At 41.8% G+C, this 17257-nt stretch overlaps 1 protein-coding gene across 1 annotated transcript in view; it reads left to right on the top strand.

Annotated features, from left to right (window-relative positions):
• Positions 1 to 17257, top strand: part of AKAP13 (A-kinase anchoring protein 13) — a 69751-nt gene that overhangs the window by 38182 nt on the left and 14312 nt on the right. The window contains exons 9-20 of the mRNA XM_058033552.1: positions 227 to 269; positions 2104 to 2209; positions 6893 to 7064; positions 10186 to 10253; positions 10726 to 10792; positions 11938 to 12073; positions 13045 to 13157; positions 13715 to 13861; positions 14411 to 14661; positions 15285 to 15407; positions 15513 to 15630; positions 16145 to 16393. Of these exons, the coding sequence (XP_057889535.1) occupies positions 227 to 269; positions 2104 to 2209; positions 6893 to 7064; positions 10186 to 10253; positions 10726 to 10792; positions 11938 to 12073; positions 13045 to 13157; positions 13715 to 13861; positions 14411 to 14661; positions 15285 to 15407; positions 15513 to 15630; positions 16145 to 16393 (1593 nt within the window). The remainder of the gene's footprint in view (positions 1 to 226; positions 270 to 2103; positions 2210 to 6892; positions 7065 to 10185; positions 10254 to 10725; positions 10793 to 11937; positions 12074 to 13044; positions 13158 to 13714; positions 13862 to 14410; positions 14662 to 15284; positions 15408 to 15512; positions 15631 to 16144; positions 16394 to 17257) is intronic.

Below are 17257 nucleotides of genomic sequence, written 5' to 3'. Positions count from 1 at the left end.
ATAAAAATACTAAACAGGCTTTCACCTCAGCATCTAATTTGAGAGCAGCTAAAGATACAGGGAACAAGCTTTATCCTGAGCACATGAATTCTGTTCTAAACACTCATTTCTGGAAAACATTTCCCTTTCCTCTTGAACCATCCCAATATGCAAACCATGTATTTTGGAATCAGTGAGCTAAGGTTGCAGTCTAACCTGTACCCCCCTCCCCTCCCATCTTTTGCAGGTACGCAGTCGTTGGGCGGCTCCATGGGCTCCTCTGTGCAGAGGTACAGTATTGCAGAATATGCACAGTATATACAATGCAGTATTGCAGTATATAAAGTGCAGTATTGCAGTATGCACACAGTATATACAGTGCAGTATTGCAGTATATACAGTACAGTATTGCAGAATAAGCAGTGCAGTATTGCAGTATATACAGTGCAGTATTGCAGTATTTACAGTATTGCAGTATATACAGTGCAGCATTGCAGTATATACAGTACAGTATTGCAGAATAAGCAGTGCAATATTGCAGTATTTAGAGTATTGCAGTATATACAGTGCAGCATTGCAGTATATACACTACAGTATTGCAGTATATACAGTGCAGCATTGCAGTATATACACTACAGTATTGCAGTATATAAAGTACAATATTGCAGTATATACAGTGCAGTATTGCATTATATACAGTGCAGTATTGCAGTATATACAGTACAGTATTGCATTATATACAGTACAGTATTTACAGTATTGCAGTATATACAGTGCAGTATCGCAGTATATACAATGCAGTATTGCATTATATACAGTACAGTATTGCAGTATTTACAGTATTGCAGTATATACAGTGCAGTATCGCAGTATATACAATGCAGTATTGCAGTATTTACAATACAGTATTGCAATATATATAGTCCAGTACTGCAGTTTCTGCAGTCCAGTATTGCAGTATCCTGGGGACACCCTGCCTCTGCTGAGGCCACTCCTGCACTGGGCTCTGCCCTGGGCACCCCAGAGCCTTCCTGGCACCAAGGCACTTCAGCTGAAAGCAGAGGTTGTGAAAATCAGTCCTGTGTCTCTAGAGGCTGAAGAATGTTTTAGATCACAGAATATGAAAGTCTAAGTCTCATCTCTGAACAAGGTTCTGTGTATTCATAACATCAGATTATGCATTAAAAATTTGTTTGTTGATTATGCATTATTGCAGAGTATTGGTTTACCCTGAGGTTTATGTTACACTAAAAGTAGTTCTTTTTGCCTGTGGCTATTTCTCTCTGTCACTCTGTAACAAAGGCCAAAATGATCTTGTTTTTGTGTGTTACTTTTCATCCTTGCCAGTTGCACAGAGGAGATAATCTTGGTGGTGGCTTTCAAGGTGCTTTCCTGGAGGAAGGATGTTTGTGGCACTGGGTATCTGGTTTCTGTGCCACTCACAGCTTTGGCTCTATTTTGTGACTAGCAGGCTCTTCACCTCTGCTCTCTGCTGTCTTCTCCTCCTTGATTTAATTAATATTTGTGCTCTGCTTTTGGTTTGTGTTGTACTTAATATTGACAGACTATGTCCTTTAATGCAATAATAGTTTCCTTATTCTTATATCAGAGCTGAAGTCATAAGCTTGTGCATGCAAAGGCTGGCAAAAATCATCTGTGATCCTAAAAATTCCTAAATTAATATACATAACCATTGTGGTTATTACTTAATATTGGTATTCTCATTTCTCAGGGGAGGCTTTGCAGACAGTGTGGTTTCTGTTAAAGGCATTCACTGCCTTTTTAGAGTTCATTAGATGCCTTTCTCTGGAAGGAATTGGTTCTTTACAGCATTAATGTTTCCTGGTTATTTGACAGGGGAGCAGCAGAGGGTGCTATGGCATGGCCTGCTTCAAAACAGATAGGAGGATTCCTTGACATTTATCTCAAAATGAGTGGATTGGCATTTTGTCTTTACTTTTCCTTCTCTGGTAAAACACCATGAAGCACCTAGACTGCATTGGCTCATAAATGCATTTGTTCTCTAAAAATAATCTCTCCATTTAATAGATGCTTTGGGAAGGAGAAAAAAAAACCAAAACAACATTTATCTTTTTTTTTCTTTTTTTTTTTTTTTTTTTTTAGCATATCTGAAGAGAGCAGCAGTGTGTCTGCTGGTAAAGGTGTAACAAAAGTCAGCCGCACCTTCAGCTACCTCAGGAATAAAATGTCCAGCAGCAAGAAGAGCAAAGTAAGTGCTACTTGTGATTTGTGGAATGCTCACAGGCAGCAGAGATGGGTTCTGTGTTTAAGTCTTTGCCTGAATTTCTTTTTTTTTACTTACTTCCTCCCTTCCTTTTAGTTTTATTTAAAGGGCAGGAGTGTCTGTGGGGTGATAGGAACTGGCTCCATGGGAAATCTTAGCACCCCAAAACTGAGCCCAAGGACAACTTAGTAAGGCTCAATAAGGCCAAGTCCTAGATCTGGGTTACAGTGACAATGCTGGGTCAGCAGTTGGACTGGATGATCTTAAAGGTTTCTTCCAACCTTTATGATTCTATGTTTTCACTTATCTCCCCAGAGAGAATAAATTTTGTCCTGGCATGAGTTAGGCTTTGTAGAGATTAATGAGTCTAATTTTTTCAGAACCTGAGAACCTTTAATAAAACAAGACCAGGAGCTGTAAGAAGGGACTGGCTGCTGAAGGCTGTTTTGCCTTCTCATAATTGTTTTACTTTTGCCACAAAGTTCCTCTGCACTGTACAGGAGAAGTTGCTCAAACAATGATTTTAGTGATGGCCAATATTTATATTTTTCCCTTTTTTCCATCCTTGAAACCCTGAAATTTAATTTGCTGAAAGTTAAGCCCTGAATTTCCTGGGAACAGTATTGATTACAGCTGAATTTCTTGGGAACAGTATTGATTACAGAAATAATTACATTAATGCTAAATCATTCACACAAAGAGGCTGTTGTTGCTTTAGATTGTCCCTTGAAGATTAATATATGTTTGGAGATTTTTTTTGTTTGGTTGGATTTTTTTGCTTGAATCTCATCTCGATTCATCTGTCTGACAGAAGCTCAGAGCACTTTACTGTCTTGTTAGGTGATGTGTAGTTAATATGTTGGTAAATACTGTTGAAAGGCCCTTGAGAGGTGTGATGACACACAAATTGTTGTTATGGATCTGTCTTTCAAGATAGCCACAAGTGGCTCGGAGCTGCTTCTGAGCAGCTTTAGGACAATGCTCTTCTCTGCGTCAAAGTGCAGTGTTGAAAAAGTAAACCTATTTACATAGAAACCTCTGTGCAAACACCAGTGAGAAGTCCAGGAGCATTTTGCATAGACTGTGAGTGGGAATGAAAGTTCATTAACTGGTTCTTGCACCTAATGTGAGTAATCTCTAAAGCAAAACTGGATAGAGAAGTAAGAGATCTGCTTGGGACAGAAAATATAACTGCAGTGCTTTTAGACGCTTACTCAGTGCAGTTTGATTTCACTAATTTCATGATTGTATCTGAAAATGTTGATAAAGAGTTGCTCCAAAATCCCAGCCCTAACAGACACTACAAAAATTGCAGCTCATATCAACTCTCATACTTTTATTAAATAAAAGACAAAATATCATTCAAGTTACAATTTCTTGTCTGCTCGTGGTGGAATGTTTGCATTTTGTACATTTTTAAGGCTCCACCAGTACATTTAAATAATTTGACCAAAAAATTAGTTGGAACACTGATTTCTCAGAAACATTATAAATGAGAAAAACCTGTAAGAGTTAAAAACAGAAGCAACAAAAGAAACCTTGAAAGGAGAAGTTTGACACGGGAAGTTGGTTTCTGGGCTGTCAGGAGGGAGGGAGGCTTCAATGTCTTTCCAGCTTAGTTTAACTTATCTCCTGACCTTCAGAAATGCAGTTTTCTCAGATGAAATTGAGTAAAATAAAGCACATCTGAGTCTTTTGGAAAATAAAGAGAGTTATGTAAAAAAAAAAGTTAAAAATAAAGAGCACTAACTGGAGGGGATACTGATAGAAGTTGACATGAATTTGCCCTTGCCTGGCATGTTGTTTTGGGTTATCAGTGAATCTCTTGCCTTTAGCAGAGTGCCCTGATTCACATTTTAAAGTCTTAAACCTTCTCTGTCTTTGTCAGTTCAGGAAAAAACCCTCTTTTTTTTTTTTCATTTTGGTCAAGGCTTTCTGAGAAATTACAACAATTAGCATGAGTAATTTCTGGTTTTCGTTGCCTTGCACAGTAATAAGGCAGTGCTGTGCCAGCAGCAGCATTTCAGGGTGTATGGTAGGAGTTGCAAGTGTTTGAAAGGATTAGGAGACAGGGAATATACGTGACCTGCAGAGCAGGAGGAGCTCAAACACACAAAACCTCCCTGTCTGGGCAACTTCTGCAGCCCTTTGTTTGCTGAAGTACTACATAGCAACACTGAGGTATGTGAAAATTCACTTTCTCTGTAGCCCAAACATCACAGAGTGTTTGATTTACTCCCCTCTACCTTTAAAAAGGTGGTCTTATATTGACTCGTAAAACATTAATCACATCCTTTTCTACCTGTATGGGTGTGGTTTTTAGTTTTATATTTTTTTAGCAGTGGAGGCTAAGGTAGGGCAAGATGAAAGCAACAGCAAGATAGCTAAAATCATCTTTAAGGAAGTCAGCAATGGTCCTGCCCCTCCTCCTTTTTGCACAACTGCTCCTGTCCCCGGCCCTGCCGCAGCCTGCGGCATCGCCATGGGCTAGCGGGGAGCAGCTCCTGCTGGGGAGCAGCTCCTGCCCAGGGCAAGGATGTCCATAAAGTGGAATAGATTCTCAGAAGTACCTCAGATAACAGTGAAGCTGGTGGGCCTGAAGCACTGGGAGGTAAGAGCTGCGTGGTTCCTGGGGAGTGGGATCCTCTGCCGCGGTGGCTGCTCTGGCACATCGCTTCGGCCACGAAGCCGGGCTCCAAATCTCACTGGCAGCTCCAACAGCACAAATATAGTCTTGTTCCTACGGTCCTTCTTTAAATAAAGTTCCAGTAACTGCGGCAGGAAAAAAGAAAAAGCTGAAAAAAATCTCATTGTGAGACTTTGTCCTTAAGAGGAGTGGCTGGCAGCCCTTGTGTGGAGTTTGCTGTTTCCTTTTTGAAAGTGGTGCACCAATTTCCTGTTTTTCCTGAGGCTTTATATGTAATTAAAATTAGACTTCAGAATTGCTAGGTTTTGCAGTGAACTTCAGGTAGATTTAAAGTATAGGATGGGAAATCTCCTTTCAGCATGAGAGTCAAAAGATTTGGCTTGAGCTTATAGTGGTCTTTTCTCCTGGAACTTCACAAGGCTTGGAAGTAGAGGAAAACTCCAGGCATCAACTTGGTACCATCAGCCCAGACCAAAACTGCAGAGTTTTAGTTCCTGAATCCTCCCAGGCTGGATATGGTTAAAGATGGTCAGGTCAGTGGGTGGAAAGTGGGGCTGTGGAGGTTCCTGTGGGGTGGTGTGAGCCAAGCTGATGGCTCAGAGGAGGCGGAGATGTGACGCAATGCAGACTGCTTTTCTGGCAGCTTTTCTGCTTCAGACAGGATTATTCCATATGGTAATACTCCTAGTTTTGCTTATTTGCAGAACAAAACAGCGTTTGGGGCCAGTAAATAGACTTTCTGTTTGACACTTTGCAGGGAGAGACTCAGGCACTGGCATTTTGCCTGGGATGTGTTGGGAGAGGAGTCCTTAGGCTGTTCCTCATGGTGTGAGTGTGTCATCCAGGGCTCAACAGTTTCCCTGCAGTGCCTGCAGAGCTCCATCCCTCTTTAGGCCACTTCATGGCAGTTGCTCGCGTGGGCAGCTCTGCAGCTCCCTGATATTCAGGCTGGGACAGTAACAAATAACAAAGTGCAAAGATAACAAAATGAATAACAAAATGCAATGATAAGCTGACAGAAGCCTTTACCAGTTTCTGGTAAAGATTCTCCTTCAGATGCCAGGAAATCTGCAGCAACAGTCAAAATTACAGACCTGGAGTTGACTCGTATCACAAACATTTTGTAAGTTGGTACATGGAAAGACAAGGAGTTGTTGTAATTCAAATTCAGCATTTTTCTGTGGAGTTTCCTTTAAAATTTGTTTGGAAGAATTCCAAATCCATGAAAGGCTGCCGGGGAAAATGTTTCAGATTTTTAGTATTTAGTATTTTCTTTCTAAGGTAGAGACAGGAAAGAAGCAAAAAGTCTGCTAAAAGTTGGAGAAGCTGTCTGTGCTTGTCATCTTTCCAAAGCTGAGTAGCCTAGAGGTTGAGTCGTGGCCTGTGGAAGATGAGAGGCTCTTTTATGGTGTTGCTGTTGTTCCCCAGCCTTTGTTTGGTGCCATAGGTCGAGAGTTTGTAGAAGATCCATTTTGCCAAAAAGCTTCACAGAGTTACTTGGGGTTGCATGTAACTGTTGAAAAAGTTGCTGGTTGGAAGGAAAACAGAGGTGGAAATATTTTGGCAGTAAGGCTGTAGAGGCACTGAGGAAGAGCTTGTGTTCTCCATTAGAAATGCAGTTGAAAATCACGAGCCTTATGGCTTGGCCTTAAAAATGAGCTGTGTTGAAAGTCTGATACACACTGCACGTGGTATTTGTATTTAACACAATTTATTTAAAGTGCTGAAGAGGGGTAAAGTCATTAAGCCAAGCAAGTATAAAAAACAAAGGAAGAAGGAACTAAGTGCCTTCAGAACAGACTCGGTGTCGTGTGCAGTGGTGAGACACCTGTGTGAGTCAGTGGTATGTAAATCCACTTCCCCAGGGGCTTTTTTCAGGGAGAGCTGTGCAGACACATGGCCATTGTTCAGGTGCCCCTCGATCGATACCCTCGCCGTGCCAAAGGCAAACACTGAGCAATCTGTAACTGGGGGACAGACCTCTGCCAGTGACGAGGCTCTGGGTCACTCTGTCTCGGCAGGAAAAAGAGAAAGATAAAGAGAAGACTAAAGAGAAGGACAAGGATTCCAAGGAGAAGGAAAAAGATAAGAAGCTGTTGAATGGACATCTCTTCACTGCAACCTCTGTTGTAGCCCAAGCAACCTGTTACCACTGTATGAAGCCTTTCAACAAGGATTCGTACTACTGTGCAAGTAAGTCAGGGGGGTTTCCCCCCTTCCTTTTATTCTTCATTGAATCTGGCATGGAAAATGTAAACCTTACACTTTATTTTCCTTTTGCTTGAGTATGTGAGGTGGGAGGGAGGCTTTGGAGATAATGATTCATGGAGCGGCGTGTTGCCTTGTGGAAACTGGACTGAAATGAGTCGTGGCTGCATGGAGGTGTCCTAAAAACCTCTTTCCTAAGCCTGAGCTCGGCCATCACACAGGCCGTGGGGTTTTCTACCCCTTGTTGGGCTCTATCAGTCAGGAGAACTTTGGTTATTTCAGCTGCATGTAGTGGCTTGGAGCTGAGGTCCTTTGATAAGATGGACAAAGGACAGGGACAGCAGGCTTTGATCATGGCTTCTATGTGCAGTGGGGGAAAAAAAAGTCCTTCCTGTGTGTGGTGTATTGCTTTAGTTCTCTGAAATACTGCTTCGGTGTGCCCACAGTGGGAACCACATGGTACAAAAAGGAAATGCTGACCCTCTGCTCCCTTTGAACAAGAAATTGCATCACAGGTCAAATGACAGGTACCTATGTGCATGTGAAGGACGTGCAGCGCAGGACAGGCAGGGTGGGAACCTCACTGAGGGTTTCTCATAGATTAGGGATTTTGTTCTCATTTCTTATCAGACGGTTTCCCCTGCCTGCAGCTCGATAAGGTCAGTGGTTTTTGTGTGGTCAAGACCACAATGCTGCTTCATGCAGCAACCCAAAGCTATAGAACATACAGACAAAACCCATTTTTTCCCCACTACAACTCAGTGGAAAACACTTTCCTCTCCTCAGTATTAGCAGTTTTTTACTCCACTAGTTTAGAAATGAGTCAAAGCGAGTGCGGGAGCTGCTCCCAGGCTGGAGCCTTCCGTTGCTGCTGGTGGATGTGAGCAGGAGGAGGAACAGCCAGCTGAATCCCAAATGGCACTTCTGAGTTTCCTGGAAGAGATTTCTGCAGAGCTGTTTGTCTGAGACACGCTCTGTGTCAGCCTGATGGGAAATGTAAAACATCAACAATTACAAACTCTGAAATGCATCCTCTCCCTTTCCCCTCTTGACTTTGTTAACAGCTTCTGAAGCCATGTAGAACACCAAATATATCCCAGTTTAATGCTCTATATGCTAATGAGATAAAATAACCCACCAGTGTTGCATGTTTTAGCACAGATGTTCTTTCCTTGTTTTCAAGGCACGATGCAAAATTGTTTAATGTTTTCTGCATTGGCTAGGAAATTAATGTCATAAAAAAAATGGTGAAGGTCTATGTTGAGAGCTCACATCAGTGAGTGGTTCCTTCTCTCATTGCATCTAAAAATCAGCCTCAGATGCTTTGGAAATAATGGATGAGCAGCAGCAGAGGCTCTGATCCTCCTGTGCTGATGTAGGCTGGTGCTACCACCACTGCTCTGTCTCACCTATGGATGACTTTTAATGCCTTTTAAAGCACTGGGTATTTTAAATCAATGTCTCAGCTTTTCAGTTATGCCCCCCCAGCTTCCTGAAACATCTACTCTATGCTGAAAGATTGTGCATTCTCTGGAACAAATGGGCAAGCAAAAGACCCTGATTTTTAGTAACATTCTGCCTTGTCTTTTTTACTTTTTTTTTTGATCAGTGATGCAGAAAATAAGGTCTTAGGGGTTGTAGTTATTAATACTATTGACACACGGGAGTTAGAGGAACTTCTTTCTTGCTGAAGAGTTGAATGGGAGGAATAAAGTCCCTACAACCAGATTTTTTAACATGAAATAACATGAAAAATCCTTTTTTTTTTTTTTTTTGCCGAATGGTGCACACTAAAGAGCTGTCTTCAGGCTTTCAAGGCTTGAGTGTGAATTTCATGATTCTGAATTGTCTCACTGCCTCTGTTCATGCACCAGAGGAGCAGGTTCTGTTCCTCTTTCTTGTTTGGTCGTCAAGTTTACATCACTTGTGGGTTTTTGCAAGAATTTTCAGGTTGCTTTGTTCTGTCTTCTTGTGCACAGGAAAATGTGAGACATTGTCTCACCCAGCACCCAATAACCTTACACTCATATCTGTCAAAATGTCAGAATTACTGGCATTTGTTGAGTCATCCCAAATGTAAGAGATGCTACAAGTGTGAGCATATTTTGTCGTTCTGGACATAGAATTTTTTCGTTTTTTCTACTTCAAGAAATAATTCAGAACTTCACACTTATTTGTAAAATACAGCTCATTATCTATGTTAGTGTTGTCATGAATAAGTGGAAATATTTTTTTCTAAGCTACTGAATCTCCTCTTGAGCTGTGATCTTTCATCTGCCAGAAGAGTTAAAGCCTGAAACCCATTTCTCAATTCTTACTGGAAAAAAAAGGGAGTTTTAATAATCTTTAAAAAATTGATTCCCAGATATCTGCTGGCAGAAGTCATGAGCAGATTCAGGGTATTCAAAAAAACAAATTAAAAATCGAAGCCACTCAGCTTTTGCTCTGGCATACATACAGCAAATTTCAAGCATCATGGTCTTTGCATTGGTGAATATGCTTTTGAAGCAGAACTTCAGTTTACAGCAGGAAGTCCCAGCCTCAAGGATTCCTGACAGATGCTGCTCCTGTTGCCTTTTCTGGTAACCCTGCAGTACAGCAGCACTTGGGCTCTGTGCCATAGATCTTATCCATGGTGTCTAAATTTGTGTAAATTAATTTCTCCATCCTCCTCCTGTCTTATTGATCTCATAGTCCTTGTCTTGATGAGAACAGCATTTGTCTTTTTAGAGAAATACTGGCCCTACAATTGGTTTCTGTTTCTGTCTCCTGCTTCTGCTTTCCACCTTACTTTCAAAGGGATAATGCCATCAGGCATTTTTTTTTCTTTAATCTAAGACCCCTGACAATTCAACCTTGCATTGATTCTTAAATGGAACTTCCTGTTAAATTCTCTGAGGAAATGTTATTAACAAAAGGCTAATTTTCCTGGAAAGCAGCTCTCTGTCAGCTAGTCATGCAAACCACAATGATGCCTAAAAGTTACAATTCTCAGTTGTGTAAGTTAACACTTCAGATTACAAACAGCAAAAACTGACCTATTTTCTGTGGGGTTTTGTTTAATTAATTGGGGTTTTTTTTGTTTGTTTTTTTTTTTTTTTGACAGACTGTAATGCAATTGTTCATAAAGGCTGTAAGGAGAATTTTGCTTCTTGTGCAAAGGTCAAAATGAAGGTAAGGGATTTCACCTACTCTACTGAATATATATATACATATATATATATATATATGTATATAAAAAACACTTTCTGCCACATGTCACAAAGTTTCCAGTTTGTTGTAAAGAACTTCAGCCCCAGTGCTGAAGCTTTCACATAATGAAAACTGTTAAATATACTGTTTATATGAGCAACACAGATTTCATTGCTTGCCCCAAATGCAAGGAACTCCAAGCTAAGCAATGTTTGTGCAATTATGATTTCAGTTCACTTCAGTATTGTCATCACTTTCACATTTTCATATTGCTGCACATTTGTCCATCTGTTATTTTGCCCACTTTATTCAGAGAAAATAAAAATATATTTAAAAATACACGTACACTGAGAGGCTTCAGGAAAAAAATTAGCTTTTTTTTGCTTTAGTTATATGGCACAACCTTCTGGGAGAAGGGATGAAGAAATTAAAGTGAATTTTATTTTTCTTTCAGCCACAGAGAGGGATGCTGCAGGCACATGATACCTCTTCATTACCAACAGTAACCATGAGAAACAAAAGTAAGACAATTTCTATCCCTCTGCTTTGGGAGTGGTCTGTGTCTGCTGTTCTTAACTGTTCTGACAACTGATACTTGACATTATGAAAAATAAGGTTTTAGCAGAGCAGGGATTAGAGCATCCTCTGTGCATGCTAAGCAATATTTGAGATTTCAGAAGTTGTACAGAAGTTGTACAGAATTCATCCCCTTCTGCAGTGTCTGTGTAGCTCTAAGGAAATGTAAAATCATCTTAGATTTAGAAAAGTCACGTGTCATAGCTTGCAGAATGCCTATATCTGTTAAGGCCACAAAAGTTGGAAGATGCAGCCTGTGTCCATGGGTGTCTGACATGGGAAAGAATCCAGCTATGAGTATTAAGTGGAGAGGATTTAGAACACAATTATCTTTTGTTTAAATAGTCTTGGGCTTTGAGATAGGCAAAAGAGAAAGTTTAATTTTGAGTAGGAGGAATACTGTTCCTGACTTTGCTGAGGTAAACACTGCACTGCAGAGTGACCCACTGTCACCAAGGCTGAAGAATAGGTGTGAAATGGCCCAGACTGGTTTTGTAGGGCCATAATTTGATAAGCTTTGATAAGATAAATGATAGCTTGTATGGAGCCACACTATATAATACAGTTGTAATCACTGTGATATTTATAATGAAGTTCAGAGGTGTTGCTCCAGATAGCAGAAATGCATCTGAAGAAGGAAAAATCTGGAATTAATATAAACAGATTCTTTAAGGTATGTGATGGTGTAATGGAATCAGGATTATCATTTCTCTGTGGTACCTATTGGTAAGAGAAACCCATCTCAAGAGTTTGACATCAAGGTCAAAGGTTATATGACTATGTGCCCAGGGAAATAAAAAGGCAACAGGGTGGATTGCGACATAGGGTTAATTATCAAAACAGTTAAATTCAGTTTCTGGAGTTGCAGATCCCACCTGGGTAATGAAGCACAGTGTGGTGAGTTCTGCTCAGGAGTCAGTGGTCTTCCCTTCCTATGGCTGTTCCTAGCTGCTGACACCCCCTGGGGGTGATTCTAGAAAGAAAAGGCAGTGAATTTCGGAGTGTGGATCCTTCTAAGTCATCCCCATGCCAGTGAGCAGTGGTTAAGGTGTTTGCACAGGCTGACGGTTGTCCCTCCCTCCCATTGCAGGCTCGCAGCCCAAGGAGCGCCCGCGCTCCGCGATCCTCGCGCCCGACGAGAGCTCCGTCACCTCCAGCTTCAGCAACAGGAGATCACAGCAGCCCTCTGCGCTCTCCAAAAGTGTCTCCATACAGAACATTGCAGGGTAAGGCTCCTCCCTGCACACCTGACTCTGTGTGTGTGTGTGTGTTATCTGATGCTGCTGATGTAAAGACGTAATTTCAGTTTCACTAAAAATAAGTTCACGTGCTGTGACTTGCGTTAAAGGTACAAACGGGATCACAAACAGAGAAAAAGCCATGTTCTATATGATACCATCAGTTGTCATCTGCATAGTGTTATGTGAGTTAGTTTAGTCATGGCAGGAGTTCAGAGGCACAGCTGAGTTGGCCTGGTAGATTCAAGGCCACTTCCCAGGGATGCTCTGGGCTCCTAGGAAGGAATTCCCTTACCTTGGGCCAGATGCTGTGTAAGCACACATTTGCAGCTCAGGTATGATATTAATTTTTGTGTCCATAACAAGAGAGTGAAGGCACAGAGCTTCAGTCTTCCTGTTTTTAGACTGCATTATACATAATTCATTACAAAAAAACATAGAAGAAAATGTAATTTATGGTTCCTACCATACTTGCATATTGAGCAGTTCTACATGTGAGGCAGGGACTGGCTTATTCTGGGCAGTTTGGATGTCCTGGCTATTCATAGGGAATTTAACTTCAGTCCATTTTCTGATCTTTCCCAGGGCTAGTGATAAGGATTCTTGTAGAGCCTTTGGCGTGGTGCTTTTTTTGCACTGTTTGCTCCAAGGGCAATGAGGATGAGACGTGACTGGAATGGAGTTGTCCAAACTATAAAAGCTCAGGAGTGGTTCTTTATGGAAAGCACCGTAGCACCGTAGGTTCTTATGGAAAGCACTCACAACTGTAGCACTTACAGCTTCTCAAGCTCCAGTGGGTAGTTAGTAAACAACACATAAAAGCACATTTCTGTACATAACCGTGCAGTGCTGGCTTTGTTTTTCAATTCAGATTTTAAATGCATTTATTCTGCTTATCTGAAAGTACATTTGGCTGAGTTTCTGTTATAAACAATATTGTGTGTTCTGTTTTTCTGCAGAGTTGGGAATGATGACAGCTTAATACACACTTGGAAATTCCTGTCGCAGTCAACAGACTCTTTACATAAAATCAGCCGGGTTAATGAATCCATGGAGTCACTGGTTGATGAAGGTAAGAGATCTCCATGGCATTTATAGGAGAAGGAAGGTCTCAGTGCTGCTTTCCAGAAATAGAAAATCCATTTTCGGCAATTGTCTTCTTTTATAATGGACAATTAAAGTGCATTTATTTTAATCTCAGAATATTAGTATGATAAACTAAAACAAAGCCCCACATAGTAATTTCTTTAGCTCATTGAATTATGGAAAAACATTTAGAAGGTTTCAGTTACAGTTGAGTTACTTGGAATTTAGCTCAGGGACAAACATTTCCTCTTCTGTTGTGGTTTTTTATTTAACTGAAATGTCGTTTCATGGCAGATTAGGAATACATTATCTGAGCTAGAATTTGGTCCATGTGAAAATGGTGAACAGGAAACTAGGAAATAACCTTTAAAAGTCTTTTTCATAACTAGTCTTTATGTGGTATGTGATCATTTGTGTCAGTAAAGGAGAATGTATGTGATGTCTGTGGTGTGACTGACAAAGCGTAAGCCTAAATAATTAGACAGGAATCTCAAATGAGACAAATTACCCACATCTTAATGGCACTTCTGTTGCTTTGTGAAGGTGCAGACATGAATGAAGGACAGCTCATGGGAGACCTGGAATTAGATTCCAAGCAGCTGGAGGCAGAGTCCTGGAGCCAAGCAGTGGACAGCAAGTTCCTACAGCAGCAACACAAGGATGTTGTGAAACGGCAAGATGTGATTTATGGTGAGACATCTTCACTTTTTACTCGCTGTAAACAGCTCCTTGATAGGAACACTGCTTTGGTTTCCTCAAAGCCAAACTTTAATTCTTGAAGCTCCTAGGAATGTAATTATTCTGTGAAAGGTGTCTTTCTGCATTTCACATATCCAGAAGCCATCAAAAACCCCAGAAACTGCCTCTCCTCATTTGTCTGCTGATGGCTTTCAAACTGGGTTCCACCACAGGCAGCTAGCTGCGAAGTCTTTTCCTGAGGGATTCAGGAGCCATCCTGTATGGCAGAAGGGGGATGTGTGGAGGCTGGCAGTGAGGTGTTAGGAAGGAGAAGATACCAGGGCTGAAGTTTGAGACCCCAGCAGCAACATCCAAAGCTCTCTGTTGTGGGACACCTCTTTTCCCCTGTTTCTCTCACACATAAAACTCTTGACTGATGTTACAATTCCTGACATGAAATTTTTTTGAAACCACTTAGAGAAGCCCAGTTATGGAAAAGCTTTCTAATGGCAGCTTTTCCTTGTGCTCTTACCCATGAACTCTTGTCCTCATCCCATGCAGAGCTAATGCAGACAGAAATGCACCATGTCCGCACCCTGAAGATCATGAACGATGTGTACAGTGCAGCCATGATGAAGGAACTGCAGTTTGATCAGCAAGCAGTGGACAAGCTCTTTCCCTGCCTGGAAGACTTGCTGCACATCCACAGTCAGTTTTTCCAGCGGATTCTGGAAAGGAAGAAGGAGTCACTGGCAGACAAAAGTGAAAAGAACTTTGTTATCAGGAGGATAGGTGACATCCTAGTGAATCAAGTAAGTGCTGGAAAATGTTTGCAGTTCTGAGAGCACAGCTGGAAGCCAGGTGCTTTTCCTTCCCTCCTGTTTATGCCTGTCAGATAAGCACAGCTGATGGCACCTTTACTCTTAACACATACAAATTCCGCCTCTGCTTTTTGAAGCACTTTTTTGCTCTTTCAGAGGAAGGTCCACTGTTGAAAATTAATTTAGTTCGTTTTGTGGGAAAGAGAAGCATTCACTGACAGGCACAAAACAATTTCACCACAGGCTGGAGTGTAGGCAGGAGCTCACAGCTAAATATGCCCAGTGTGTTTCTTGGCTGCATTACTGACCTGGTGTTTAACTCAGAATGGATCATATTACTTTTCTTTATCCACGGTTTCTATCTTCTTTTTGTCTGTTTTGACTCTTTTTGTGGTTGGCTTTTAAGCCATGGGAGTAGAGTTGCAAATTCTGCTGTAATGACTCAATGAAGTCCCCAAATCAGCTCTTTACTCTCTAGAGATCTGCTTGCGTGGTCGAGCATGCTTTGGACTAATTTGATTTCCTCAAGCTCTTCTGAGAGCCTGGCAGGCACTGCTGGAGTGTCACCCCAGGAGTTCAGTGCAGGCTGGAGCTGTGTGTCCCTTTCTTTGCAGTTCTCTGGGGAGAACGCTGAGCGGATGAAGAAAACGTACGGCAAATTCTGCGGGCACCACAACGAGGCTGTCAATTACTTCAAAGATCTTTACAAGGACAAGCGCTTTCAGGCATTTGTCAAGGTAGGACCTGGAAGGACAAATGTACCCAATGGAAAAGACGTGTCCTTTCTGCACTCTGGGGGAGTGTTTTGCTGCAGAACTGAAATTTTCTTCTTTGTTCCTTAGAAAAAAATGAGCAGCTCCCTGGTGAGGCGCCTTGGGATTCCTGAATGCATCTTGTTGGTAACACAGAGAATCACAAAGTACCCAGTCCTTTTGCAAAGGATACTGCAGTACACCAAAGGTAGGGACCAGCTCCTCTATTCTAAGTGCATATTTGTTTGTCCATTGTGAAGTTTTAATCCTTTATGGCTGAAGCAGATTTTTTTACCAGCTAATCCGGTCCTTTTTGTCTCACATCACTGCAAAGAGATAACTGAATTCAATACTTCCACTTAGGATTAGTTGTTTAGGTACCTTGATTTAGTTGTTAAAAGTCTGTCTGTAGCTAATTATGGAGCAACATCCCTAGACTCCGAAGTCTCCTAGCTAGCTTTTTTAGGTATTAGCTAAAATATGTAGTTAATTTGTGCATTTCATCTCTACTGTCTTATATGCAAAGTGTATTGGAATATTCTCTAGTCTCAACCATGTATATGTAAAGGGTTTTGTGAAGCTCTCTTTAAGGGGGAAAAATGTCTCATTTAAGTATTAAAAGTTATAATGTGGGAACTTGGGAGAAGAAAAAGGAAGGAAGTAAAAGTGGGAAGTTAGACTACACAAAGTCAAATCGAGATGTTTCTGTTTCTTTTTTAAAGAAAATGAAGTGGAACATGAAGACTTGACTCAGTCGTTAAATCTTGTTAAAGATGTGATTGCTGCAGTCAACAGCAAAGTCAGCAAATATGAAAAGAAAAAGCGCCTTGGGGAGATTTACAACCGGACAGACAGCAAGTCCATCATGAGGATGAAGAGTGGCCAGATGTTTGCAAAAGAGGACTTGACGCATCGGAAACTCATCCGAGATGGGCCTGTTTCACTAAAGAACTCAGCTGGCCGGTTAAAAGGTAGGACTCTCCTGCCTTCTGCTGAGGAAGGATGCAGCTCACCCTCTCTGGATGTAAGATTAATCCTCAGATTGGTGCCTCCACCCTTGATTTATTCTTCTGCTTTGATAGATTGTGACACCAGCTTTCCCCTGCTGTACTCTCACTCCCCATTGCATTTCCAGTTCCTCGTGTGTGTTCTGGGGTGACAGAGAGCTGCTTTTCCTCCTGGTGACTGCATGCCTGCTGAGGGCGTGGGTGGCAGTGACACCTCCGTGTGTCCCCAACTTGCTGTGGGATACTCTGGGCCAGGAGGACGCGATGGGGCTGCAGTTGCCCAGAGCATGGAGTCAGATCTCCATGCCACAGTTCCAGGAGTTGTGCTGGCTAAATCTGGAACCCAGCCTCAACTTTCTGGGCCTTTCCTTCCCTCTGAGGGCTGTGGCAGTACCTTCTGCAGTAGTACCTTCCCAGTTGCACTGGGATCTAGGGAGATGTCCCAGGGATTTGTTGCTCTTGAACCTCTTAAGCTGTTTTCTCAAACTCAGGAGAGGTTCTGATGTTCCTGCAGCTGCCTCTTGTTGGGTCAGTGTTTTCTTGAGTTGCTTTTTGTTTGTTATCACGTGGAAGTAGTATTTTTAAGGTGCTGTGCACTGAAGTCCTCCAGTGAGTTAAAAGCTAAGTCTCCCAAGGAAACTTTTAGCTGGGACCACGGTAGCAGTAAGAGCAGACAGGGCTGTGCCTCAGGCCTGGCAGGAAGGCTGGGCTTCCCTTCCTCCCTGCAGCATAAGCTGATTAAATTATGGTCTGTGGGCATGAATGGGGCCTGGGAGCCTGATGCCGTGCTGTGCAGGGAGGTGATGAAAACGTGGAATTCCTTATGGG

The sequence above is a fragment of the Melospiza georgiana genome, chromosome 13, assembly GCF_028018845.1.
Source record: "Melospiza georgiana isolate bMelGeo1 chromosome 13, bMelGeo1.pri, whole genome shotgun sequence".
In the NCBI taxonomy this organism is placed as follows: Eukaryota; Metazoa; Chordata; class Aves; order Passeriformes; family Passerellidae; genus Melospiza; species Melospiza georgiana.
Note: the sequence above shows the minus strand (reverse complement) of the source record. Positions and strands in the feature narration are given on the sequence as shown.